Source organism: Ostrea edulis, chromosome 4 (genome assembly GCF_947568905.1).
Source record: "Ostrea edulis chromosome 4, xbOstEdul1.1, whole genome shotgun sequence".
Classification (NCBI taxonomy): Eukaryota; Metazoa; Mollusca; class Bivalvia; order Ostreida; family Ostreidae; genus Ostrea; species Ostrea edulis.
In genome coordinates this window covers 34,137,216-34,164,850 of record NC_079167.1, presented here as the reverse complement: position 1 = coordinate 34,164,850, position 27,635 = coordinate 34,137,216, and the positions used below count along the sequence as shown (strand labels likewise).

General features: G+C 36.7%; 2 protein-coding genes across 4 annotated transcripts in view; both read right to left on the bottom strand.

Moving 5' to 3' along the window:
- Window positions 1–88: 88 nt before the first annotated feature.
- LOC125672349 (beta-1,3-galactosyltransferase 5-like) lies at window positions 89–5,915 on the bottom strand. Of its 3 annotated transcripts, XM_056162456.1 has the most exons (4): window positions 5,801–5,915; window positions 4,636–4,779; window positions 2,638–2,702; window positions 89–1,199 (listed from the first exon to the last, which is right to left on the bottom strand). In XM_056162456.1, exons 2-4 carry the CDS (start codon window positions 4,709–4,711, stop codon window positions 108–110), a joined length of 1,233 nt encoding a protein of 410 aa, XP_056018431.1. In that variant the 5' UTR covers window positions 4,712–4,779; window positions 5,801–5,915; the 3' UTR covers window positions 89–107. The 3 variants fall into 3 exon arrangements, with proteins under 3 accessions (XP_056018431.1, XP_048764547.2, XP_048764551.2); XM_048908590.2 differs by lacking the exon at window positions 2,638–2,702 and having other exon boundaries at window positions 5,801–5,907; XM_048908594.2 differs by lacking the exon at window positions 5,801–5,915 and having other exon boundaries at window positions 4,636–5,125.
- Window positions 5,916–22,374: 16,459 nt separating this feature from the next.
- Window positions 22,375–27,635, bottom strand: part of LOC130054076 (uncharacterized) — a 59,736-nt gene continuing 54,475 nt past the window's right edge. The window contains exons 15-17 of the mRNA XM_056162454.1: window positions 24,662–24,836; window positions 24,382–24,530; window positions 22,375–24,288 (exon numbers count right to left, since the gene is read on the bottom strand). Of these exons, the coding sequence (XP_056018429.1) occupies window positions 23,127–24,288; window positions 24,382–24,530; window positions 24,662–24,836 (1,486 nt within the window). The 3' untranslated portion in view covers window positions 22,375–23,126. The remainder of the gene's footprint in view (window positions 24,289–24,381; window positions 24,531–24,661; window positions 24,837–27,635) is intronic.

Genomic DNA, 27,635 nt, shown 5'->3' with positions numbered 1-27,635 from the left:
AGTCAATAATGCAAATCTAAGATGCATCCTTAATCCAAATGAAACTGTTTACTCATATTCGAGCAAAGCACAACATGAAACACTCGGGAATATTATGGTTAATTTATTTAACAGTCAACACTTTCAGAATGTAATTTTTCCCAAAGGTAATACATATAATTGAAGCTGACTTTAGTAGCAGATATTCTATTATCATTAACAAAATCACAATAATTTGGTTTGTAGTCTAACCAGAATGTGAAACCCGGAACAAACACATGACGAGCATCAATAACTTTAGCTAGAATCCCTGTTATAAAAGCATCCTCTATAGGGATATAAGGCATGTATTCAGAGGTACTAAATATCCGGGCCGCGATGTTAGCGGAAATGACGTATGTATTTCCATAGGCATATGGCGGGAAATGTGGAAACGGGTAATCGGTTTCTTTAACCTTCCACATTCCCCTACGCCTGACTTTAGCGTCTCCATTTATATTTCCAAATATAGCTCCATTCCTGTCTATCTTATGATAGTACCCCTCCAGTGTGGCTATGAGAAGGGGTAGATGTACAAACGTGTCGTCGTCTGCCTTCAGAATGAACTTAACATCAGGACAGTTTAAGAAAGTCCATCGAATTCCGGACAGAATTTTAAGCGACAAATTTTGATACGTGTCTAGGAAATCACAGTGCACTATATCGTTGAACTCTCTGATCTCTTCCTGAATTGTCTGCAGAATCGTCACATTTTCATCGAATCCCAACAAGAAAACAACTTTCGCTTTCCCTTTGATGGATTGAAGTGGCCATTTTTCTCCATGTGACACGCTACCCCACGTGGCACGGATCGCTTTACGTTCTTCAACGTGGGAAATTGAGGACGGCACTAGAATGATCAAAACTGGTGGAAAATGAGGGTCGCATGTGTTCTTTGGTTGATTTATAAATCTGTAGACATATTTGTTGACTTTTGTTTTTCTAGGTTGGAAGTACAAAGCGTATTTCATTCCAGCAGAGGTATCGTTGGATTGGACACATTTGCTGCCGACACATTTCTCCAATGGTACTAAATTCACAGGACGCCATTTTCTTCCAGAATTCCGGAAATGGAAATTCCTCACGAGGAGTAGTCCAATGATTAAAATGGCGCACAACAAGAAAGCCAATGACCTATAGTTTATGCGGCAGTTCCGTATAGTCTTCATAGAGCTGGTATCCTACAATAAATAAACAGAAAAGAACGTAAACGCAGGGACCTGAAAACCTCCGTATTTCACCAGACCACCACATTCAACCGTGTGTACCAGACCACCACATTTAACCATGTGGTGGTCTCTTGTCTTGAATGTACGAATCATGATTCCCAAATCATGCCAATTTCCCCCCGGCCGCACTGTCGCGCGGTCGATTCCATATTAGTGTACATTATTTACTTTAGAGATCGGGGCACGGATGAAAACTGGCCACTTAACCCGTGTTAATGTTTGGACGTCATCAGTGCGGTTCTACAACACCTAATAATCGATCGTGTTATCACCACGACGAGGTACAGGCGATAATCTCTTCACTCCATTCCCGACAGTACGGGAGGACACGCTACAATTAGAGATAACCGGTTACTACGGAGTGTTTTATCAGTGTACCTAAAATTCTAACTTTTGCTTGAATCGTGTAGCAGAGTTAGAAAACTGAATTATAAAGGAAAATATTGTACAACATTCATTCAAAAGATGTTGCAATTAAAGATACTGTATTCAAGATATTTGCTAAGCTTTATTTGGTTTTCTTTGCTTTCAACATATAAACGCTTTTTCGCATGCCTGATCGATCATAGATTTCCTAGATTTATCAACATTTTATTCTTATGATAACCTTAATGAGTGTCCGTAAATAAATGGTAGAAAAATTGTCTATGAATTAAAAGTTTTAAAGTGCATTTGTAGAAGCACGGGGGGTGGGGGGGGGGGGGGCTGACTGATAAAGTATACTTATTGTGATTTCACATAATTATCTAATATGTATGATATATTTTCTCAATAATATCACAAATGCAAATTTCAGTTATCATATTATAGAAATGTGATATGGGGGTTGTGTTTGCTTTAATCTATCTGGAGTATGAAATTTTACACGCCCTACCAACTGTTTATGAATAAGAAATTCATTATTATTATTGTGGATAAAATTCTTTCCGTTTTTTTTTTTTTTAAAATCTGCTTTAGACTTTTAACGGGGCATTAGTTGTGAACATGACGGCAACCCCCCCCCCCCCTCCCCCCAAATCTCTCAATTGCATAGGAATATATATCAATGACAAATAAAAACATATATTTTGTGTAAATACAAGAGAAACCTAATAAATCTACGTTAGATAACTGAATTTAACGTAAAGAAATATATAAGGAAAAATTATTGTCTTGCAAGACAATAATTATTTTATCAACAAAATTACATACTCATAAGTCTACTTTGAGGTTAAAAAGTGTTCGAAATGATCAAATACTGGTGTTATTACTGAAATATATAATATAGAGCAATTTTCATCGAATTAAATTTTTGGGACAAAATGACAGCTAATGCCCCTTTAATAATAATAATTCAACCATAGAAATGTTCTTTATTTTACTTGTAATTAATTAAAATTAAACTTATTACCTGCAATTTCATTTTTAAGTACAGACTCGAGAATTGCTGTATGCAAATAATGCCGGGTATTCTTACTATAAAATCAATTAATATGCATGGATTATACAAACATTTCATAACCTTTAAGGACATGTACAATATGTAATTGCAATAGTATTGGTGATGAATTTCATTATGTCATGGAATGTAATTTTTTTCTCTTTCAAACGACAGAAAAATGTATTTTAACAAATTCCAACACTATTAAATTTAATGAGTTTATGAATACAAACAATGTGGAACTTTTAAAATCACTGGCAAAGTTTGTTAAGAATTTTTAGTGCTGCCTGCTCATTCACACACCAAACTGTATGTTTCTATATTTTTCAATATACATGTATATTTTGTGACCCTTACCTGCAGCCTTAGTTTATATATGTAAATATTTGTTTGTACCTCATGTACAAGTGATCATGGTTTTGAGTGAATAAATGAATGAATGAAGATTTTTAATAAAGATAATTCCTCCATTAGAATATTCTTTATTTACTTATAATTCCAATCTTATTTATTACAATTGTTTTGATTGGACAAAAATAAAGCTCAACAAGAGTTTACACATCAATAAATCCGAAAACGCGATGTATTCATACACGCCTGAAAACAAACAACATAGTGCGGGGAAACTATTCAAATTTTTGCAATTGTTAATAAAGTGAATGAATTGGAATTATAAGAATCAAACATTCTTTTGGAAGAATTTATCGATGTGTAAACTCCGGACATTTTACTCACAAACTTAACATAAAAGTGCTTCGCACTTTTATTCAGTTTGTGAGTAAAATGTCCGGAGTTTACACATCGATAAATTCTTCCAAAAGAATGTTTAATCCTATAGTAACTAGTCCTTTATTAATTGCAATCAAACTTAATACATAAAATTCCATTTTTAAGTACAAATCTGGAATTACTCAAGTTCAAGTTCGTTTATTCGCTCAACCACTTTATATATGGTACACGAGGTGCATTAGATAAACATAGAGTAAGAATAAGGTCAGAGTGTATACAAAAATATACAATCTACATATAGTGAACAAATGTTTACAAAATATGTTAAAGAGGACAGACTAACTCATAGATTTTTTAGATAAACATACAGAGTTTTTAAAGTGTTTTAACCTTACTGGTTGACATTATTTCATGAAATTTGATAATATTAGGTCTCGTGTAGTACACACTGTACTCGTTTCTAATATTTGACAAAGCACTGCATTCTAATATATAATGGAATTCGTCTGCAATTTTTTTATTCGTTACACAAAACACAGAATCTTTCATTATATGGAATGCCAATGCATCTGCCTGTCTCTACTGGAAGGTGGTGATTTGTGGTGCAGAATTTAAGAAGAATAATTCTAAAAATTTTAGACAATTTTTCTAAATATTTTTCCAAGTCCAAAGTCTATCTTAAAAGTTCTGTATATTTTACCTTTAGATGAATTAAACATTAAGCTGGGGTTTATATTGGTATTCTTAATTCATTAGTATACATGTCGTAACAGGCATTTTCAACACGTACATGTAGATTTTGTATGTTTATAGTGGCTGATAAAGAGCTGAACTGAATGATAATTTCTGTCAAATGATTAAGAGAATGATATACATTTTTTTTAAATGATAAAGAAAGTGTTTTGAATTCTACTTTAATAGAAATATGGTCGAGAAAATCATGTGAAAATCGGATCATAATCAGATCTTTGATCCGTTCCGGTAATATCACGTAGCTACACAGCTAAACAAAGTGATATACTATTACCGTAGCGGATCAAAGATCTTATTTTAATCATGTGGAGGCAATGCCTGAAGTACCTAATTAATGGTAGCTACACCACGGGGCTACTGTATGTACATATGCATAATACGGGGCACAATGTTGTCCATACGGCTTGCCTTATCACACATGAACTGATGAGATGTATAGGAAAAGTCGCGAGATGCTGGAAACGTTTCAGCCGGCGTGGATCTTACCATGATGGCGTCGTCCGTCCCCTGCAGCCTCAGTGCGTAGTGGTCTAACCGTGCTCTCTGTCCTCCCAGTAAACATTCCCCCTCCCTCATCATCCGACGGCCTTATCTTCCCGCATCACAGAAAGTCACGTGCACACACGTACACTGTTTAGGGAATGTATCAAAAGTAAAGATTATGATTGAGACAGAATTCCGCTATGAGATGATATTCGTTTACCGAATGTTCAGATGAAGCCCGTCCCCTATCCTGAAAGTCCGGTTATTATAACACATAAAAAGAGAGGGCAAGGGATTAATAAAAATCTATTACTGTTTATGCGTACAATGCATGTATGTATGTTAATTACAGTTTTAATGCATTGAAATAATTAGTGTCTTGCATCGTCACATGATATATTTTGCAATAATCATTATCATTTTCTCCCCCATCAAACAGTATGACCTAATTTCCCTGCTTTGCATTAGGACACACGGTAGTACTACTTCAGTTATTATTACTATTACATATATGCAGGGCCGTAAATTAACCTTCAATTTGGAGGAGGCAGGAAATTAGGCGGGGGTCTGGGGGCCGCCCAGGCCCCCAGACGCTGAGCACATTTTGTGCACACTGAACACGTTTCGTGCAAAATCCTTGATTCTAGGGCCTTCTAAGATGTTACTTGACTAACTCATTCTAAAAGAAAGATTTGGAATGCTTTTTAAGGGAGGTATCATGTTCTTAGTTATTGGAAACAACATAAATTCTAATGAACTTTAAATTTTAATTTTTTTTGGCTCAAAAGTTGGAGGAGGCAGCTGCCTCCTCCGCCTCCATGTAATTTACGGCCCTGATATGGAGTACTATACTTATCCAACCCTTCATATTGTTAAATAAGTGTTATGATGAAATGTTATCTTGACGTACTGTGAATTGTATTTTAAACACAATTTGTCTGTACCTATGTGTAGTGTACTAATCCGGTATGCTATTCGTAATGCTTTAAAGGATCCTAATTTTGAAATAAAGAATGTATCTATCTATACAGGATGGTGGGGGATATTTTTGCCTTAATTAAAGAAGTATTGTAGTGGTTCAAATTACATTACAAAAAAAAAAAGAAAAAAAAAAGCGTGACCCGATGGGTGATCAATAGACTGAAGCTACAATTTAGCAGTTACTAACCATCAGTTGGGCGATCACTGGGCTAGCAGTTACTAACCATCAGTTGGGCGATCACTGGGCTGAAGCTAGCAGTTACTAATCAGTAGTTGGGCGACCACTGGTCTGAAGCTAGCCGTTACTAACCAACAGTTGGGCGATCACTGGGCTAGCAGTTACTAACCATCAGTTGGACGATCACTGGGCTGAAGCTAGCAGTTACTAACCAGCAGTTGGGCGATCACTGGGCTAGCAGTTACTAACCATCAGTTGGGCGATCACTGGGCTGAAGCTAGCAGTTACTAATCAGTAGTTGGGCGATCACTGGGCTGAAGCTAGCCGTTACTAACCAACAGTTGGGCGATCACTGGGCTAGCAGTTACTAACCATCAGTTGGACGATCACGGGCTGAAGCTAGCAGTTACTAATCAGCAGTTGGGCGATCACTGGGCTGAAGCTAGCAGTTACTAATCAGTAGTTGGGCGATCACTGGGCGAAGTTTACTCTAATGTCTCATTGGAAGTACTGTTTGTATCATATTCAGAAATTCCCTTCACTCTCTTCAGCAAGCCTGGAGACCAGATTGTCAACATACCAAAGCACCATTAATTTAAAGTCGGATTCTAGCGTCACCGGGAACGGTCAACCATTGTGACCAAGTAACGCATGACTACAGATTCAAATGAGGACGGGACACACGAAGAGAGAAAATTATCGTTGAATACAAAACTATAAGCCTGTGAGTTTTACACATTTCTACCCCACGGAATGAAGGCATTGTTCCTTAGTCTGTACATCGCATTAAAAAAGAAACTGCTTTGCACTTGTAGTCACTCGTATTAAGTGTTGTGCACTGACATTTTTAGTTAGAAAAGGGCGCATTAAAGCATTATACTTGAATGAGTTTATATTTGTCGCAATTGTTATAAGTGCAGTCCTTTATATTTGAATGACGCTTTGGAATAGTGTTGTCCATTGAGTGTTGCCTTTATGCCCGGTTGGAGATAGAAATATCGAATTGCTCTCTGCACGAAGCTGGGTGGATCCGGTGGAATATGACCCGCATTTTTCTTCGGAAATTTAACCAATAAAAGGTCATTTTGAGCAATAAATTTATATTGAGATCATTTATGGTCAGAACTCTAGAACCCTAATCCCCCGCCCCTCCCTCGCTACAAGGTCTCACATACCATGGAATTCAGTAATATCATTACTAACTCAAAGAAATAGTATACTAGAATCTCCATAAATTAAACAAATCGTTCGAGGTCGTTTTGCAAAATCGTTGCAGAGTATTGGGGTGGGGGGGGGGGTGTTGGGGGGTGTTGGGGGGGTGTTGATTCAGCCATAATTTTGATTTCTTTTTCTTCCCATCTGAAAGTATAACATTCAATGCATTAATTCTTTTCACCATATGTTACATCTACTCTTGATATTTTATCGCTCAGTGTTACTTCAAATTTGATCAGCATTCACCGTAGTCCTTTTTTAGAATTTATTTCATAAGTGAAAATAATAGCAATAAACATTCATTTCCTATTATTACTGACCACACGGGGCCGAGTATAGACGGTCACCTATATAGTAGATACTATTATTACTGACCACATGGGGCCGAGTATAGACGGTCATCTACATAGTAGATACTATTATTACTGACCACATGGGGCCGAGTATAGACGGTCACCTATATAGTAAATATTATTACTGACCACACGGGGCCGAATATAGAAAATCACCTACATAGTAGATACTATTATTACTGACCAAGCGGGGCTGAGTATAGTTATTATTACTGACCACACGGGACCGAGTATAGAAAATCACCTACATAGTAGATACTATTATTACTGACCAAGCGGGGCCGAATATAGAAAATCACATACATAGTAGATATTATTACTGACCACATGGGGCCGAGTATAGACGGCTACCTACATAGTAGATATTATTATAACTGACCAAGCGGGGCCGAGTATAGCCTGTCACCTACATAGTAGATACTATTATTACTGACCACACGAGGCCGAGTATAGAAAATCACATACATAGTAGATACTATTATAACTGACCAAGCGGGGCCGAGTACAGACGGTCACCTACATAGTAATTACTATTATTACTGACCACACGGGGCCGAGTATAGAAAATCACCTACATAGTAGATATTATCATTACTGACCACACGAGGCCGAGTATAGACGGTTACCTACATAGTAGATACTATTATTACTGACCACACGGAGCAGAGTATAGACGGTCACCTACATAGTAGATATTATTATTACTAACCACACGGGGCCGAGTACAGATGGTCACCTACATAGTAGAGAGGTAGGTAGGTAGATGGGTAGGTAGAGAGGTAGGTAGGTAGGTAGATAGATAGAGAGGTAGGCAGGTAGAGAGTTACTTAGGTATAGGTAGGTAGGTTAGTAGGTAGGTAAGTAATTCCCTGTCCGATAAACTAAAATTTATTTCATAGTATGCGCAGGAGGGGATGAAAACGGGGGTGTCTCTCTAGAGCGAGACTTCAAGAGGGTGTTATGGCTCTAGAGTGAGTCTTCCCCCTTGGGGTAAGGTTTATTTTAGAGCAAGTCTGCTGGGGGGGGGGGGGGACTCACTCTAGAGCGAGACTACCGGGGAAAAGCTCACCCTAATGCCATACGTCCTTCAAATGTAAGCTGAAATAAATTCAAACCGAAGCGAGACTGATTTCCTACATACTTTATGAAGGCTTGGACAGAAACGAGGGGGTATAGGAAATACCGAATATAAATAACCCCCTCGTTTCCACAGATATTAACAATCGGTATGAAACACGTCAGACAGCATTTGACCCAAATGATAGGTTGTATTGGCAAACTAGATCGTTATAACGACCATATAATTTGCGAAATACTGACTTTAAACGAGACTGTTTAAACCCCTTTACCAGCAACTTGTTTGTCAGTAGCTTGCTTCAATTCAAAAACTGACCATACGCAGAACAAGCTCTTGCGTATCGAATCAGTTGAGAGATATAAACACCATATGCAGGTGATAATGGAATATTGCTACATAAATATGGGAAGTTGACGATGGAGAAGCTGAAATCATCGCGTTTGTCATAAAGTTGAGTTGTCAATTTGCCGTTAATTCCTATATATAAAATATCATGAAGCAGAAGTGAACGACTCTGTGGTATCTTTTATTTCGAGCTCACATGTATATATCGAATCGACATACATGTATGGATGAAAGTTATCATTGTTCTAAAATAGATAAAACATCGTCGATATATTTAAATGTCGAATTGAAGGCCACAGCAAGAGATTTTTTCTTCTCACGTAGAAGTTTTTGAATACATTCTGCTTCATATGAATATAGAAACAGGTCAGCTAACAAAGGAGCACAATGCATGCCCATGGGAATTCCAACAGACTGTTGGAAGACCTGATCACCAAAGACCACGAAGATATTGTCAATGAGGAACTCTAGCATATTTTTTATTTCAACTTCAGAGTACTTGTGCGTGGAATCAGTGTGGTGTTTAAAAAGTAATTTTTTGGATGACTGATCACTAGATATAAATATTTCTGTTTTCCATTTTTGTTGAAGAAGCCACTGTCTATGATGTCAAAAAGTCTAGTCTTTAATTCAGTGTGAGAAATTGTAGTGTTAAGTGTTGAAAAGTCATACGTTTTGATGTTATTGATTTGGGAAAAGTTTGAAGTTTCTCTTTCACAGCTCTTAATATTTTCGTGAGGAGCAAAGATTGGGGCTTGGTATAGCACTTACTGGATCCAGCAATGTATCTTTGTAAGGTTTTTTGTAGTTTAGGAATCCAGTATAGGTACGGTAACTCATATTCATTCGATCCATTGACTGGGATATTAAATGTGTCTAAAATTGAAACATGGTTTTGAAGAATTTCATCTTTTGAAAGGGCAGTTGGAGTATAAGTACGATTACCAAAAGTGGAATTAATGCCAAGTTCGTTTAAAATACAGTTGTAATAATGAGCCTTACAAACAAAGACAATCTTGTTTCAAGATTTGTCAGCTGGAACCAAAACATATTACTCAGGTAACCTATCTAATTCTTTTATCACTTTTGGTTTACTAAACACAGAAAGATAGATGGTACGTACTTTTGTTTTAATGTGTCTAATGCGGGATTTTAATATTCCTATTATGCTTTTAACCCATTCTGACAATGTATCAAGTTCTTTTTCATATTTAGCCCATCGTCTGGCATAATCTTCGACAGAATTCATAGAGATGAAGTTCTGTCGCTAATTGAAAGACCGAAGTTTTCTGTATTTAGGACATTTTAGAATAAGTGATTTGAGGTCCTCATTTTCAACTATATCAACATCACCAGTAATGACATGTCCAGTTGTACTATAGTTGAAAGAAGATGAACAAGAATACGTTGGTGAATTACGTATAAGATGGTCTATATAGGCACTGCATAGTTTGTTTATAATTGAAAAGTTTGAATGCAATTGTAGAAGTATAGCTGTAGGAAATACAGGGTGTAGACTTGAACTTGAAATAAGATGGAGTACACGACTGAACCCTTTTATGACGAAGAATGTTGCTTATGTTGACGGCATCTATTCCTTTGTTTGTAAATTTGAGCTTTAGATAACTGGCGGCATGATTTGGAAGAAATACGAGCCTTGACCCGTGGTGGTTTAAAGAGCTTGTGATTGGCAACATCCATAATCATAGTAACTTAAAACATTGTTGTGACGTCAGTTCTTTGTCATGACAGTACTTTATTTTTCATACTGTACTGAACATAGTCCAGTATTATTAAGAGCAGGCCAATATTATGAGAAATACTGGACTGACAGTAAAAACCAGAAACAAAGACCACTCTTCGTTGTGCGAGAAAACATATTTATTATACATCAAATACAATATTCAAGGCGTGAAATATTCCAGTAAATTATACGAAATGAGTGTTTCATGTATAATCCGATTTTACCGTATATGAAATCGTTTAGGCACCACAGTTATAAATCCATGTCACAATCATTAATTTAAACACATGCACATTAAAATCGCAAATTCACTGTTACATCCCCGGCAGTGATGTTTATTTCTTTTTCTGATCCATAGGAAACACTTTCATTGAGCTTCACTTTCTTCTGCTCCGGCGGGGACACTGGACGGTTTCTGAATTAAATCACTTACACTCTGTAATTGTTCCTCGGAGGTGCGTTTGTAGTTGCGAATCACAGATGACCTGTAACCAGTTTTTTCCGCTATAAGTTGCTCGTCAACACCCGCAGCATATAGGCGTGTAGCGGCAGTAGCCCGAAGAGAGATTTGTAATCCTGCCTCTTTAACATTTTGGCCACAATCTATTGCAGTTGATGTACCCCGACTGGGACGTTGTACCATACATTCCCCTTAGGAGCGATTTTTGATCTGAGATAAAATGCATTGCATTTTCCACTTCTGGGACTACAAATGATTAAAAAGAAATTTGCATACAACAAAAATGAAACAAGCAAAATAAATAATTTGCAAAAAAATTGTTAATATATTTAGGAGAATCTGTAGAAATAATGAATAATCTTACCGCAAACTCATGTACTTTTCAATCATCTGAATCCATTTCTTCAAGGCACCCAGACTAAATGCTAAAAGAGGACTGCGGCTTCTGTTTTTATACCAGTTATAGGCCTACGTGTCAGTATCATATCAGGGTTCCCAGAAAGGAATGTGGGAAACCAATTTTTGTTTTTTCTAAAACATTCTTTCCGAACACCCTTTACGTAGCCTCATTCACCCAAAAAAGAAAACCAGTTTTGTTGAGTACAGTCTTCAGACAATAGAAGCATTCGAATCGCTTTCCATGAAGAACAAAACCCTGTTTTGAGGAGTATCGTATTATGACAATTGAAATGATGAGCTAACAGTTTTTTGTGAGTTGACCTTGTGTGCCATTAAAGTTTATGAATTCCTAATATATTAAATATTAAAAACAAATCAGAAACGAAAGGTGTAAATATATCTGTCTATACCAATGTATATTTGTACGTGGGTTTTTTGCCTTTAAATGCATTTGTTTTTAGATAGAACAATGTTTTAAGTAAGATACAAGACTCCGATGGTCAATTGTGTCAGATACGGGACTGATCACTCGCTGCTACGCGGCTCGTGCCAGTCCCGTATCTGACATAATAGACCATCTTCGTCTTGTATCCCTTACATACATGTAGTAAAGTTTTGTACGAATATGATGTGGACCTAATTGTCTGTTAACGTAAGGTAAAAGTAAATCAAACGTGACATCATTTATACTTGGTCTTACATTATATATGAACGATGTCCATGACAGCGTTTTGATCTTTTAGTATTGGGAAAGAGTCCTATCACATTCACGTTATCTCCTTGTGGACTAGTCAAATTTCCCACATATACATTATCATTGCATCCAAATGGAAATGCAGTGCCTAGTATACTGATCCAGTGATCTTCTCGTTGTTTACGAAAAGAGGTACTTAATGTTGGATTGTTTGTGTGATGGTAAATATTTTCGAAAATTCTTACCCCCATGGACAAGATGGAGTGGTCCGGTGCATTAAAATGCTTGTAAAGAAGTTGGTTATCACCATTATTTATTTGAAATCTGTGCCACGATATTCTTTTATTAAGTGAACCTTAGTTTCTCCCACATAAATCAAGCCACACAGGTATACTCAATAGCGTAGACAACGTTAGAAGATTTACAAATCAAATTATCAAAAGTTTTGTTCGGGCATTTCTTCTGAAAATGGTTTTGCGCACCACATTTATTACAAGTTTGTCCGAATGCTGGACACTTCTCTCTACTGCGCGGATGTTTCTCCCACATTAACGAGAAGACTGAACAATTGGTGCAGATTGTGTGTGGTTATCTCTACATTTCTCGTTTTTACCACGAGTATCTTGTTTCACTTTATGCTTGACCTTGACATGGTGAACATCTGCAACCCTTACCAAAATATAAGCCCTCTGGCACACAGTTGCTGCAAATTTGCAGCGCATTTGCGGCAAGTTTGCCGCAACTAGTTGCGGCACATTTGCCGCAAGTATACTTTTCGTATGCAAATTTTTCCTCTGGCACACAGTTTGTGGCACAGTTGCGGCACACACTTGCTGCACACTTCTGGCACAGTGTGCGGCATATTTGCCGCAAGTATACTTTTCGTATGCAAATTTTTCCTCTGGCACACAGTTTGCAGCAAACTTGCGGCACACTTCTGGCACACAGTGTGCGGCATATTTGCCGCAAGTATACTTTTCGTATGCAAATTTTTCCTCTGGCACACAGTTTGCGGCAAACTTGCGGCACACTCTTGCTGCACACTTCTGGCACACTTCTGCTCGAAATTAAGGGATCCTATATAAACTGTCATATTACAAAACAAAAACACAATAATAATTCAATTAATATAATTTCAAGAACAATGACATATCAAGTAATTAACATATTCAAATATACTAATTAAAAAAAAGAGAGATTCAAAAACAGAAATGACCAGGTTCTTGTAAAATATGTTATCTATCATAAGAACAACAGTAGAAACATACTGGAAAAATGACAAATTAAAGGTAGAATTTTTCAACAAAAAAAGAAGAAAAAAAAGAGAAGCATTTTTAAAATGTTACATGTGTATCTTCAATGTTTTTATAACATCTATAATGTACAGGGTTTGGAAAATGTTAAGTAAAAGCTGAGTTGGTTACATAAAGTACCATGCTTAAAAAATGACCAAGTTCAACTTCACCATGCACATGTAAATTTTTCAAAGAATGCCTGATCACTTCCGAAAAGACACATGCACATTTACAATGCTTCCATAACAGCTGTTCAAGGTCTGAAGGATGTCAAATAAATGCTGTAAGAGGAGTTGATTACAAAAAATAGGTACCAACTATTCAGGAAATGCTTTAAAAAATGACAAAGTTCAACTAAATGTAATTTTTTTTTTAAAAAAAGTCTGATCACTTTCAAAAAGATACATGCACATCTTCAATGTGTCCATAACTACTGTACAAAGTTTGAGGAATATCAATTTAGATGTGCACGAGTTGATCACACAAAATAGGTACCATCTATTCAAGAAATGCATAAAAAATAACAAGTTCAACTACACGCAATTTAAAAAAAAAAAAGTCTAATCATTTTCAAAAAGACGCATGCACATCTTCAATGTGTTCATAACAACTGTACAAAGTTTAAGGAATGTCAAGTTAGAGGTGCATGAGGATTTGATTACACAAAATAGTTACCATCTATTCAAGAAATGCTTTAAAATGACTTAAGTTCAACTACATGTACATTTTTTTTTAAAAATGTCTGATCACTTTCAAAAACACATATGCACATCTTCAATGTATTCATAACAACTGTACACAGTTTGAGGAATGTCAAATTAGAGGTATACGAGGAGTTGATTACACAAAATAGATACTGTCGATTAAAGAAATGCTTAAAAAATGACGAAGTTTAACTACATGTAAATTTTTCAAAAAATGTCTGATCACTTTCAAAAAGGTACACGCACATCTTCAATGTATCACTAACAACTGTACAAAGTTTGAGGAACATCAAGTGAGAGGTGTGAAAGGAGTTGATTACACAAAGTAGGTACTATTACAGGGACGCTATTGTCGCTTGCCCACCAGTCATTCAGCATTTTATAAACTGTTTGCACATTGTGCAACCCGACCAAAAATATAAAATATAATTATAACAAGATGTGAGAGAAAACTTAAAGAAACTGCAACAGCTTCTAATCCACAAATATTGCATTGTGCAATGTTAAAAAGTTCTCGGTGAAGTCCCACCCTAGCCATGAGAGTACATTTTATTTGGAAACTGCTGCATAAAGAATTTCTTTCAAGATCCAAGAGAAAAATATCAACCCACTGTGGCACTTTTCTGGCCTAAGGTCAGGTTGTGATTTAAATAGATTTGTGAATTTTGGCCGTTTTAGATCAATCATGTCAAATGAAAGTTTTTAAAAAATAAAATCCTTATTAAACTAGCAAGTGCTATACAAATGATGCTATAAATGCTAGAATTGAATATACAATTAAGACAAAGGAGTTGACATGATCTTAAGGACATGTAATTAAAAAGGAGGTCTATCATTTGCATAACATGACTATGTGCATTGTGCGTCAATAACAGGTTTCAGCAACATTTGCAGACAAGAATGAAATATATTCAAAATTCACACATGTAAACTATGCACTTTTCCTCAGAAAAATCTGGAGACAATCTACATGAATTTTAAAGTCAGTACTGTGAAGGACTTTATATTCTGATAAATTAATACAGACTTGTGGGCACTTATTAGGGAGAACACTGTAAACATTTACACAAGTTTCTCCATCATAGATGAATGGGAGAATAATAGGACTATCTCCATGCTGTCTGCGCCTTAGAATCAAAAACATGATTGAATTCTGGACCTTCTTCTAATCTTCCACTTGTTCAGTACTTGGTCACATATTGTCCGCAACAACTCTACTGTCCCATCCATTTGTTGTGATAAACTGTAAATAGTTTTTCGGTTAAGACAGAGTGCCTTTACTCACAAATACATGTAGCAGTCTCATCAGATTCACTTGGCAAGTGTGTATAAATTGAAATGTCATTCTTTTTTAAAAACTAAATAACACTAAGTAACTTCATTAGTGATTTATACACATTAATCCAGGCCTGCATGTTGGAACTCTCAGATATGGCAAGTTGAAGACAGCCTATCAACACACCATCACAACTTCTGTATCTTCACGACTATCATGGAATATATTCTGAAAAAGATATAAAATTGTAAATAATTACGAGATACCATTGGTCGTCATATATACAAGTTTGCAAGGCGTCTAACATAGGAGGAATCATTCAGGGGTGTGTACATGTAATTACCGTCGCCCGACACCTGGGGTCACCGATTTTCAAAGCCGAGAAATAATCAATGTTGCGTTATAGCCCATTGGGCTAATAAATGCAATATTTGATGTACAACTGTTAATATCATGCTGACCAGACTTTACGTACAAATTAACTTTATTGCCAAGACAAGATCTTCAATCCATTTTAATAACGAATATGCATTGATGGAGTGACAAAATTGAGATTCTGGAGGTCACATCCTTGATCATAATGCAGTTTAACTTTTCTAACTGGACATCTGGGTTCAAATCAAAGCATTTGAATAAAAATAATAATCAACCATTCAATAAAAAACACCATTTACTGAATAAACTATTCAGTTAAGTTTTGCAAATATAACCCGAGTAGAAAGTAAACAAAAAATAGCATAATTATTACGGAAATAGGCCTAATTATTTGTTTGTTTTTCGGCCTTTTCCCCTCTCTCTCCATTTTTTTTAAAGTGCCTATATGGTCCTGTCCAAATGTAAAAGAAAAAAAAATCCGCGATGGCTACGATAATGCAACTAGGAGTTTAATCTATTCTCATACAAAGGAAATTTAAAAAAAAATAAATTCCACATAATTTCAAAGAATTGAATGAAGAATGTAAATTTATAAACGTAAACACTGACTTAAGATTTGACGCAACAACATACAATGAGCGATGGTCAGTTTCGTTTTGAACAATATATTGGAGAGTTTATAACTATAAGATACACAGTAAATCACTTACTCAATGATTGGAAGATTCTCCTCAGAATATCTGCATCAACCCCTGTTCTCGATTCATGTTCAAGATGTTTACCGGTATAACATCATGGCGTCTGTTGATATCAACTTTCGCGCTCAGCATATAATATTGAGTGAATCCCACACCCGACGCATTGAACCCGATCTCTATTTGCGATGCATAGAGCCGTAAAGCCCCATGAAGACCTACTTTGGTATACAGCTTAGATTATTCTAACTTAGTATCAATTAGCATTCCACAAACCAGAATAACGTACCTGGATAAATTATACGATATAAAGGTGAATTTTTACCACTCTCATTTGATTAATTTCAACTCACAAACCCAGTATCTGAATTGTAATCAATGTTCAGATATACATGTAAATAAAGAAAAGAAAAGAAATCTCTCTCTCTCTCTCTCTCTCTCTCTCTCTCTCTCTCTCTCTCTCTCTCTCTCTCTCCCTCTCTCTCTCTCTCTCTCTCTCTCTCTCTCTCTCCATTTATTTAGATATAGATATTTTTTCTTCACTTTTTTTCCTAATTAGATTAAAATTCAGATACGTGTGCACTTACATCTTATTTTAAAGGGGCATTAGCTGTGAAAGTGATGACAACCATTTTCTTTTTTTTCTTCTCAAAATCTCTCGATGATATTGAAATACATATTGATGACAAATAAGAACATTTATTTTTTATTATGTACAAAAACAAGAGAATTAACCCTAATAAAACTACGTTAGATAAACGCTTTTAATGTAAAGAAATATATACGAAAGATGTATTCACTGCACCCAAATCAAATCATTTCTCAGATAAAAACAAAAACAGCATTCACATTTTGCTGACAGCATGCAAAGGTAACTAGAGAATAATTATACTGTTTTGCAAGACAATAATATTCAATCACCAAAATCACATATTCATTTTCAAGAGGTTAAAAGGTGTTTGAAATAATTAAATACAAGTGTAATTATTAATTTAATATATAATAACTAGTATAGGTCAACTTTCATTGAATTCAATATTTGGTGACAAAATGACCGCTAATTTCCATTAAGCCAAGAAGATGGAAGGGGTACGCAAGAAATGTTGCATATATGTTCTATTATAGAAAATGTTGTGATGGATATATTGAAATGGCTCTTTTATTTTAAATATTCAAGAAAAGTCGTGAACTTTGGTGCCCTTGCTGTTTCAGTTCTAAAATTTTAAGAAAAAAGTTGTGAACTTCTGGCACACGATTCTGAATACCAAAGAAAAAGTTGTGGTGCACTTCTGGCACACAGTTTTGATTCTGAATACCAAAGGAAAAGTTGTGGTGCACTTCTGGCACACAGTTTTGATTCTGAATACCAAAGGAAAAGTTGTGGTGCACTTCTGGCACACAGTTTTGATTCTGAATACCAAAGAAAAAGTTGTGGTGCACTTCTGGCACACTGTTTCATTTAGAAAAAGTTGTGGTGCACTTCTGGCACACTGTGCCACTAGTGGCACACTGTGTGCTGCTAGTGGCACACTGTATGCCGCTAGCGGCATTAGCTGCACACTTCTGGCAAACAGCTCTGGCACACTGATTTGTTTGCCGCAAACTTGCGGCAAATTTGCAGCAAACTTTACATTTTGGTAAGGGAATAGATTTGTGTTGAGATTCATATTTCTCATTTTACCGGCATATATCTATGCAACGCTGACAGTCTAGTTTTTCTCTTGTAACAATTCTTTACGGATGTGGCTATCTTGGGCTCTGATAACAATGCGATCTCTAATTTTCTCATCCCCCACGTCTCTACATTTACATGTTTTTGCTAGCTTGCTCAATTCTGTGACATATGCATCTACAGATTCAGACTTTTCCTGATTTCTACAATTAAATGTGTACCGTTCATATATAACGTTGGTTTCACCTATGCAATAAGTGTCAAGTGCTGTCAAGATATCTGTTTTGTCATATTCTGTGTCATATTTGAGTCCATCTGCTACATGTAACCCATGAAAGGTGAAGATAACGAAAAGTGGTAAATCCCACAACTCCTATAAGCAATACAAAACAGAGAGTGGGCAAAAACGGACCCCTGGACACACCAGAGGTGGGATCATGTGCCTGGGAGGAGTAAGCATCCCCTGTCGACCGGTCACACCCGCTGTGAGCCCCATTTCTTGATCAGGTAAACGGAGTTATCCGTTTATGTGCCATGAACGGTATAACAATCGGTATTAAACACGTCAGACAGCATTTGACCCATCTAATCATAAGCAAGTAAGAAATGTCTCACATCTGAGTTGGGTATCTTTTCCCCTTAACCCCGTGACAATTTCATAGTTTTCCCACACTCGTTTGAATTGGGTCGAGGCCTCTGCTGGTGGACTGTTAGTCCCCGACGGTCTCTACAGCCCAGTAGCTAAGTACTTCGTTACTAGCTTGAAAATACGAACGTATATTTAAATTGCTCTGATAAAATTAAGAAATTCATTTTAAAACTAAGGATTATCTCCCTCATGCATAGCTCTGATCCTTAGACGAATTTGACTCCAGTCTTCGGCACTCTGTTTTTCTTTTTAGCTCTTGCAAGTTTATTATTATTTCGGATTTCCAATATTTCGGCTTCAGCATTACTGAAGAGACATCATTGTCGAAATGCGCATCTGGTGCATCAAAATTGGTACCGTATAAGTTTTACATTCCGATTGGTTGCTAGGTCACCTTTCAAATCATAGGAAAGACATGTAAATTTTGTACTGCTACAGCGGACAGAGGATCCTTCTATATTTGGAGCAATCCAAACACTTGACGGGCAATCACGATGTAGGACTTACCATGAAGATCATATTGACAGTTCTGACACCATGTTTCATGATGTATTTAATGTAAAACTTATACGGTACCAATTTTGATGCACCAGATGCGCATTTAATCCATTTATTTGACATCTGGAGAACAAAGGAACCCAGCCATGATTCTAGTACTTTATTGAACACGTGACCACATATCAAAGGGAGCAATCATTGTAATATGTATACGAATAAGATAGAAAACAGTTCTTAATGTCAATACATAGTATATGAAATACTTTCACAATGACCTCTTTCACGTAGAAGGTCATCAAAGCAATCGCAATAGGTGCTTCCTCCTAAAAAAAATTGTAAACGCGATAACGATGCCCCTGCCCCTACTAGTGGGACGAGAAAAAACTAATGTGCTATTACGTGGACTGGAGTTCGCGAAACAACCTTAAATCAAAATTTGGACATAAGTCTGAGATTTTACTCAAACTGTGACTGTTCAAAGAAAAAGAAAACTCAGTTACCAAGCATTCATACAGACAAATCAAATCAAACTTAATAACAAGTGCGACAAAATCAGGTTCATCTAATTTCTCACGCAGATTGCGACATATGTTCCACGAGATACTGGAAACACTACTATCCGGCCTGCCCTACATGTCGGTCATCGGCTCCTGTTCTTGATCCGCTCCTCTGCGACCATCAACAAACAGCTTGCCAGTTATAAATATAATTATCTTGCCAAAATTAAATATTTGCCGTATGTTTGTGGCAAACAGATTTGTTTGCCATAATTATTCACCAAAACATTGCAGACGTTTGCCACTGGTGGCAAACAGTTGAATTGGTGTTGGGGCTTGGATTGCTAGATCCGCCTATCAAAACATAAAAAGCGTCGTGTCCTGTTAAATGACGTCATGTCACATTGATCTCGATCTGTGTCGGATTGAATTAGCGACAATGCTGCATGACAGTACATGCTATGGTAAGCTAATATGTAAACGGTGTGATCGTTGGACCGAGTGAAGCAAGAAATGGTCATATTTGCGTGTCCCCAGTGATAATCATATTCGGTAAAATTAGCAAATCAGAAATTTCATACATATGATATACATATATATTATTTATGAAATTTCTCTGCTGCTAAACGCCCAATAATGAGTGAATACATAAGGATACATTTACGTGTATGTAATTCAATTATTAATTGGCACTGGAGCACATAGTTGTATGTATAGGTTTTATATTTATATTACTTTTGTTATGCCTTGGTCACACATTCACGGTTTACCTTGCAGTTTCCACTACGAATTAAATCTTACGGATGACCCCGGAAATGCCGATTTCCGTAGTCCGATACGGACCTGATACGAATACGAAACGGCCAGACTGCGGTTTGTGACGTATTTACCAAGGAAAATGTAGGAAGAGGGTCAATTGGAGACATGAGTGATACGGTTAGTTACGGTGTGATACGGAACTCCACGATTTGATACGGAAATAACACGGTTTTATACAGAGCAACACATATCAGGACGCGTACACTACGGATGAACTACGGTTTGTTACGGCATAAGTGAGGGTTAGAACGAATAAGAACGGTCTGATACAGGATAGTACGAATCACTGGGAAGTGCGCACGAGCAGAATCAGGTAACCAATCCGTACACGAATTTGCTCGTGCTCGTTCACATTCAAGATGGCGCCAAAAAAAGAGAATAGGTATTTATCTAGCAACAACAATTAAAAGAATGTGTTTGAAAAGTACTTAAGTTGAACTGTAAACTGTTAACATTATACGTAATATTACTTTTATTCTTCAATTCACTTTTTTTCACTTCAATCTTTAGAGTTCAACTTTAATAGAGTTCATCTACCTATATGGCAACTTGGCAGGAGCTTCTAGAAACGTAAATGATGCTTTTACCCTATCAGTGCATATTATCAATACTCTTTTTATTGGTGGAATCTAGTAACGCATTTCTTTTTAGTTTGGCTTTTGTTTCTTTCAGTTTATTCATGTTCTTCATCGTATTTCTGTTTCCATGCTTTGTCCTTGGAATTTCGGATAATGTTCCAACTGTGGCCATTCTTGGTTTTACGTTTGAATTCAATTTTCATTCTTGAAAACTATATTACCTCGCATATACAAGACACCAGTTATCGTGTACATGTTAAGAGCTGATTTAATCAGCTTCTGTACTTTAAAAGATGAAAAACACAAGTGTTTAAAATTCCTCCAATCTAAAATCATTTTTGTATACTTCAAGCTAGTTATTCTTTTATATTTTCAAACATTTTATTTCAATATTAGATTTGAATTTCGCAGCTTGACCTTGTAATTTGACCATACCAAAGTATGACAAAGGACAGACAGGCACCAATTTGTTCATCTGAATTACTTCTGCATTCCATCATATGCAAATAAAGACAAGCAACCAGAAAGTCTTCAGTGTAATATTCAATGAGATACAATAGTTAATATCCAACAAAAGACAATTCTGAAGGATGATCCTTTATACCATTTTATTCTGTGCAGATCCAATAGGAGAATTTACGTAATGTTTTAGATCTAATCTCTGTTGTTTTGAGTCGAAGGTGTCCATATTACCGCATCTTGGAATCTGCATATCATCCATGTTGACACTATCTCCTCAGGCTCCAGGACTAACTTGGTGGTCATCGCCTTCTTGGTCCATTAGAGGGTTCTGATCACCAGGATATCTGACTCTCATTATGTTATGAAGGCAAACACAGGCGAGAACTATGACGTGTACTGTATCTGGCTTTTGGCTCATGATTGACAGCAAACATCTGAGTGGATTTGCAAGAATACCAAAGGCATTCTCGACAACTCTTCTAGTCCTCGATAAGCGGTAGTTGAAAATCCTCTCGTCATAGGGAAGACCCCGTCTAGAGAAAGGCTTCATGGATAAGGTTTTCATGCCAAATGCGTCGTCTGCGATGATATAATATCCCATTGGTAGGTAGCTAATCCGGCGTCAAATCCGTGAATGTGTGACCTAGGCAATATTGAGCGGACAACATCTGCTCTACAGACCGACCGACCGACATGTGCAAAGCAATATGTCTCTCTTCTTTGAAAGGGGGCATAATAAACGTATCGATAACACCAATCAACACTTACATGTGAATAATCTTTAAAAATTCTTTTATTCAGAACTTTAAAATTTAAATGTTACCGAACCATAAAAAAGATGATTTGCACACTTTCTAACACAACCACAAATAAATAAAATTATTTCATAATAAATTGATACAAAGGAAAGAAGCCAAATATAGGTAAACAATGAGGACCAACTCATGAAACAGGATTAGCAGTCTAAAAAGTCAAATAATCATCAGGTATTCCCATACTGATCATGCCTAGGGTTAAGGGGTAAAATAAAGTATTATAGAACATAAAACCGATAAAGACTTTTTGAATTTGTCAGATAACGGTAAAAGACAAATAGTGGATAACTCTAGACCAGTGCATAGTCCTACAAACAAGAATATAGTCTAATAAATTAGCATGCGAAATTAGAAAACAGGTATTTATTGGAATACAATAAAAGTGAAAATATACATTACAACTATCAGGAAACATAGAACAGGTTTCTTTTAAAATTACATGTACCGGTATTTGTACGAGCACGAGTACATGTATCATTTCATCAGTCGATACTTTTACAATATCAAAAACCCCAGTGAGGGTCGTCAAAAGCTCCTTATATTAAACCTTAACATATTGTCTCTTTCCATGCAGTTCAGTTCAGCATCCTGTTGTGTGCAATATATAAGGCACACATTTTTAGACCTGTGCCAACTGCATGAATTGTTGAATGCTATATTTCCACAAAGAAAAAGAGCGAATGATAGTGTTTGATCAACTGCAAGCGCCAAGTCATTTATTGAGCGGTTTCCTAGGTGGCAAGACAGGTTTGATGTCAGTTTCCGTTTCGTTCACATAAACTGGATTTGATTGTTTTGCGGTGTCGCATTCATCTCTCTTCACCTCATAAACGTTTCTCACCTGTTCACGATTTCCTTCCTCACCAACGTAGAACGTCGGCTGATGTGCAGTTTTAGACTCTAGTTTTGGAAGAACTTGGTTGGTTCCATCAAATGCATTCTTTGTTCCAAATGGTGTGGGTGGAAGTTGGGGAAATTTAGCTTTGTTAATTTGGAAAAAGTTTTTCTCCTTCACATCTTGACAAGCATTACTTTGGTGAGTTGGTGTCTTTGGTGGAACTGTTTGAGCAGACCGTTCCTCCACATCTACACTTTCACTGTCATCACTTTGTGGGATCTGTGGAATAGGAAGCGTTTTGCATGACCTTTCGTCCGTTGTTGTTTCTGCAAACCCTTTGTGATTTTCTAGTAATGGTTGCCATCTTCTGGGAACAGATGGAATACTGTCATCGATGTCAGGCAATGGTGGTGGTCTTCTACGAGTAAGTGGAATACTGTCATCAATATCACCTTTAGTTAAATTTTTGCCATCATCTCTCCCTTTGTTGCCTGGGCTCAATCCTTCTTCGACATCCTTCCCTTTCATGTCTTTCGCTTTTGAGCGAAGTGGCGGGTAGGGTAGATTATTTTCCCCTCCATTCAAGTTTTCACTTTCCTTTGTATCGTAATACGACACTGCTGGTAGAGGTGGAGGTCTTCTCGTTTGATGTGGTGGAAACACGGGAGAGTTACCATCATTTTCAGTCCCTTTTAATTCCTCTCTGTAATATTGAGAAAAATCCGTACTTATCTCGGCATCATCATAATCAGATATGTCTTCGTACATTTCTACGTCTTTGGGTGTGCTATTACTTTGCAAGGGTTGACCAGGTGGAGGTGGAGGTCTTCTCGTTTGCGGCGGTGGAAACATAAGAGAGTCACCATCCTTTTCAGTCCTTTTAGATTCCTCTATGTAAGACTGAGACAATTCCGTACTTATCTCGGCATCGTCATATTCATATATATCTTCGTACATTTCTACGTCTTTGGAGAGTTGATCAGGTGGAGATGGAGGTGGACCTCTTAGAATTTGTTTAGGGAGAGATTTCCCAAGCCTACAAAGAAAATAATCTGTTGTTAGACATCAAATATTGTTCAAGGATATATATAGGAAATTAATCCAAATGTTTGCTAATCTGATTCCGCACTTTGTTTCCAGGATTTGTAGAATGGTTTTCATTGAGGGTCTGTCGATTTTCTGATGTAAAAGACAAGGCCTCGTAATATCTCGGTAAAACCAATCAGGGCATTTAACGTCTTTTTCTGGTATGTATCCCTCTATCAAATGTTGTAGAATCTGTCACAAAAACAAAGTCATTTGTTGTTAAAATTTCAGTCACTAGTGTCATCAATTAGACTATATAGTACTGCCATAGGTTATGCGAAATCACATTTTAAAATGATATTTAAGAACGGAACCCTTCTTACATTTTTAGATTGTTGGTAGTTGAATGGAATGCACTTTAATTCCCTCTCTTCGTCTTGGTCATACACAACTCCCCCCTGTCCAAACGCAGACATGACCTCCCACGTAATCATACCGAAGGCATATACATCACTTTCTTTGGAATAGAGTCCGGCTTTTATTGCCTCAATCGGAAGCCTGGAATAATGAGTTGTTGTTTTTGAAAAAAAAAATAAACATGTGGTGTTTCAGTATTTAGCTCACCTTAGCTATAAGCTCAAATGAGCTTTCCTGATCACTATCCGTAAACATTATATATCTTTTACTTCTTCGCCAGAGCTAGAGGGCCAATTTCAACCATATTTCCTAAAACGCATGCTTAAGTAAAGGGGATTAAAATTGTTTAAATGAAGGGTCACTCCCTTTTCAAATAGGATATAATCAAGAAATAGTGAATTCATAATGAGGTCTTTTTGAAATTATTCTTCACATCAACACTGGACCAGAAGAGACAAAATATAAGTGAAAGGGTCTTTATGAGTATAGATTTGCTATTGTTCAATCATAACCACTGGTTGTAGGTTAGGGCCACAACACACACACTCGGCTACAATAGGGGATCAAAATTTTACACAAACACATACATTGCACACACACACACACACACACACACACACACACACACACACACACACACACACACACACACACACACACATATATATATACATGTATATCATTAAATAAGTGTCGGATCTAATAGTAGTCACGAGGTCAAATAAGGATATAAAAAGTACTAAAAATGATCAACGATATGATTAATGGTCAAATTTTCGGGACGAGCTGTCCCTTCCTCAGGTCGATAAAATATTTACATAGAAAAGAAAACTAAATAAAACAGTAAACTAACACTGCAACTAAATTGCAAAAGCTTATAAGAAACAAAACGTCTGCATACTAAAATTACTCCCCCTAATTATTTTTTTCCACAGTTTTATTACGATATTACGTATTTGACGATAGCAAGTACGAGACACAGATGAGATTTGCTTTTGCATGCAAAGTGTCTTATCAATCCATACACCTAGGTTCTTCACCAACGGTGTCTCACTGATAATAGTGTCGGCAAAGTTCAGATGGTACGATTGTGAGTCAATGACTATGGTTTTCGGTGAAAAAACAATGAACTCTGTTTTGTCCTGATTCAATTTTAGCATGTTAGCGGACATCCACATCTTTATTTCGTCCATACAAGTCTCAAGGCGGCTAGCGGTATTTTGCCAGTCATCTTTAGGTTTGAAGACTAGATAGGCTTGTGTGTCATCTTCATAACAGTGATGTAGAACATTGTTTTTACGACATATTCCATCAATAAGTTTGGAGAAAATGGCACAGAGCCGAGGTCCTAGGACAGATCCTAGTGGTACGCCGCAATTGAAACGGAAATCATCGGAGAAGGTAGATCCTATGGCTACTTTTTGGGTCCTCTCTGAGAGATATGACTTAATCCAATTAGGACCGAGCCAGAAATATCAAAAGCAAACTCAAGACGTCTTATCAGAATAGGATGATCGATGACATCAAAGGCCACCGAAAGATCTAACATGATTAATGCAACGCTGGAACCACCATCTAATGCTGCTACAATGTCGTGGTGGACACGAAGTAGAGCTGTCTCCGTTGAATGGCAGGCACGGTATGCTGAATGTACATTGTTGTCTAAATGATTCAACTCTATGTGATGATCCAAACGTTTTGCAACAATCTTTTCAATCAGGTTTTTTCCCGCGTCATTTTTTTCCGCGAATCAGAACCTAATATAGTACATTAAATTTACGCGAATCCAATTTTCACTATTTCAAAGTCATAGCGAAAATATAATTCACGATTATTTAAACTTATAAAGGAATGGGAAAGCCAGCATTTGTACGTATAACTCTTACATGTAATTTTTTAATGCAAAAATTCAGTCAATGAAACGATTTACACGATTTCTGGGTTACTGTCGCAAGCTCTCCCTATAGGTAACACATATATACATGTTTAAAAGGAAAATATAGAAAACCAACGAAAAATTAAACAATACCTATGTAACTTGAAAAGTTTGGTCCAAATGGCGTCGATACGAATACTTGCGCGTGGACATCTATTTCTCCATTTTGAATCTCGTGTACACAAGTTAACGTCGTTCTGAGATGTTACATGAAATCCGTAAAAGCATGTAAATCTTATTTTCTTAATCATATATAATCACTCCTCGATTTAAAACACGATTGTGCAATGCAATCTCTCCTATGTTTGTGTATTTGCTAAACACCGACGCTGAATATGACGTTACAATGCACTGTTTACATCAGTTGCATAGCGTTTCCCGCGTTCAATGAATAGGCGGATCAAAAATGTCTAAAGTTAGAATACTTTTTATATTATTTATTTTTCATCACAATTCAACACTAGTTATAGAGGGCAAAGCCCTCTTACGGCCCTTTGGGCCGTGAGAGCGGAGCTCTCCCTATAGGTAACATGTATATACATGTTTAAAATGAAAATATAGAAAACTAATGAAAAATTAAACCATACCTATGAAACTTGAAATTTTGGTCCCAATGGCGTCGATTCGAATACTAGCGCGTGGACATGTATTTCTCCATTTTGAATCTCGTGTACCCAAGTTCACGTCGTTCTGAGATGTTACAGAAAATCCGTAAAAGCATGTAAATCTTATTTTGTTAATCATAAATTTAACACGATTGTACCAGCCCATGTCCCCTATGTTTGTGTATTTGCTAAGCACCGACACTAAATATGACGTCACAATCACTGTTTACATCAGTTGCATAGAGTTTCCTGCGTTCAATGAATAGGCGGATCAAAAATGTATAAAGCTAGAATACTTTGAATCAGCTCTGTCCTCACGCGTTAGATGCTAATATTTTGGGATATATCTTATCCTGTTATGGATCAAGATACTTATGCCAATATTTTTTGCTTCGCCCT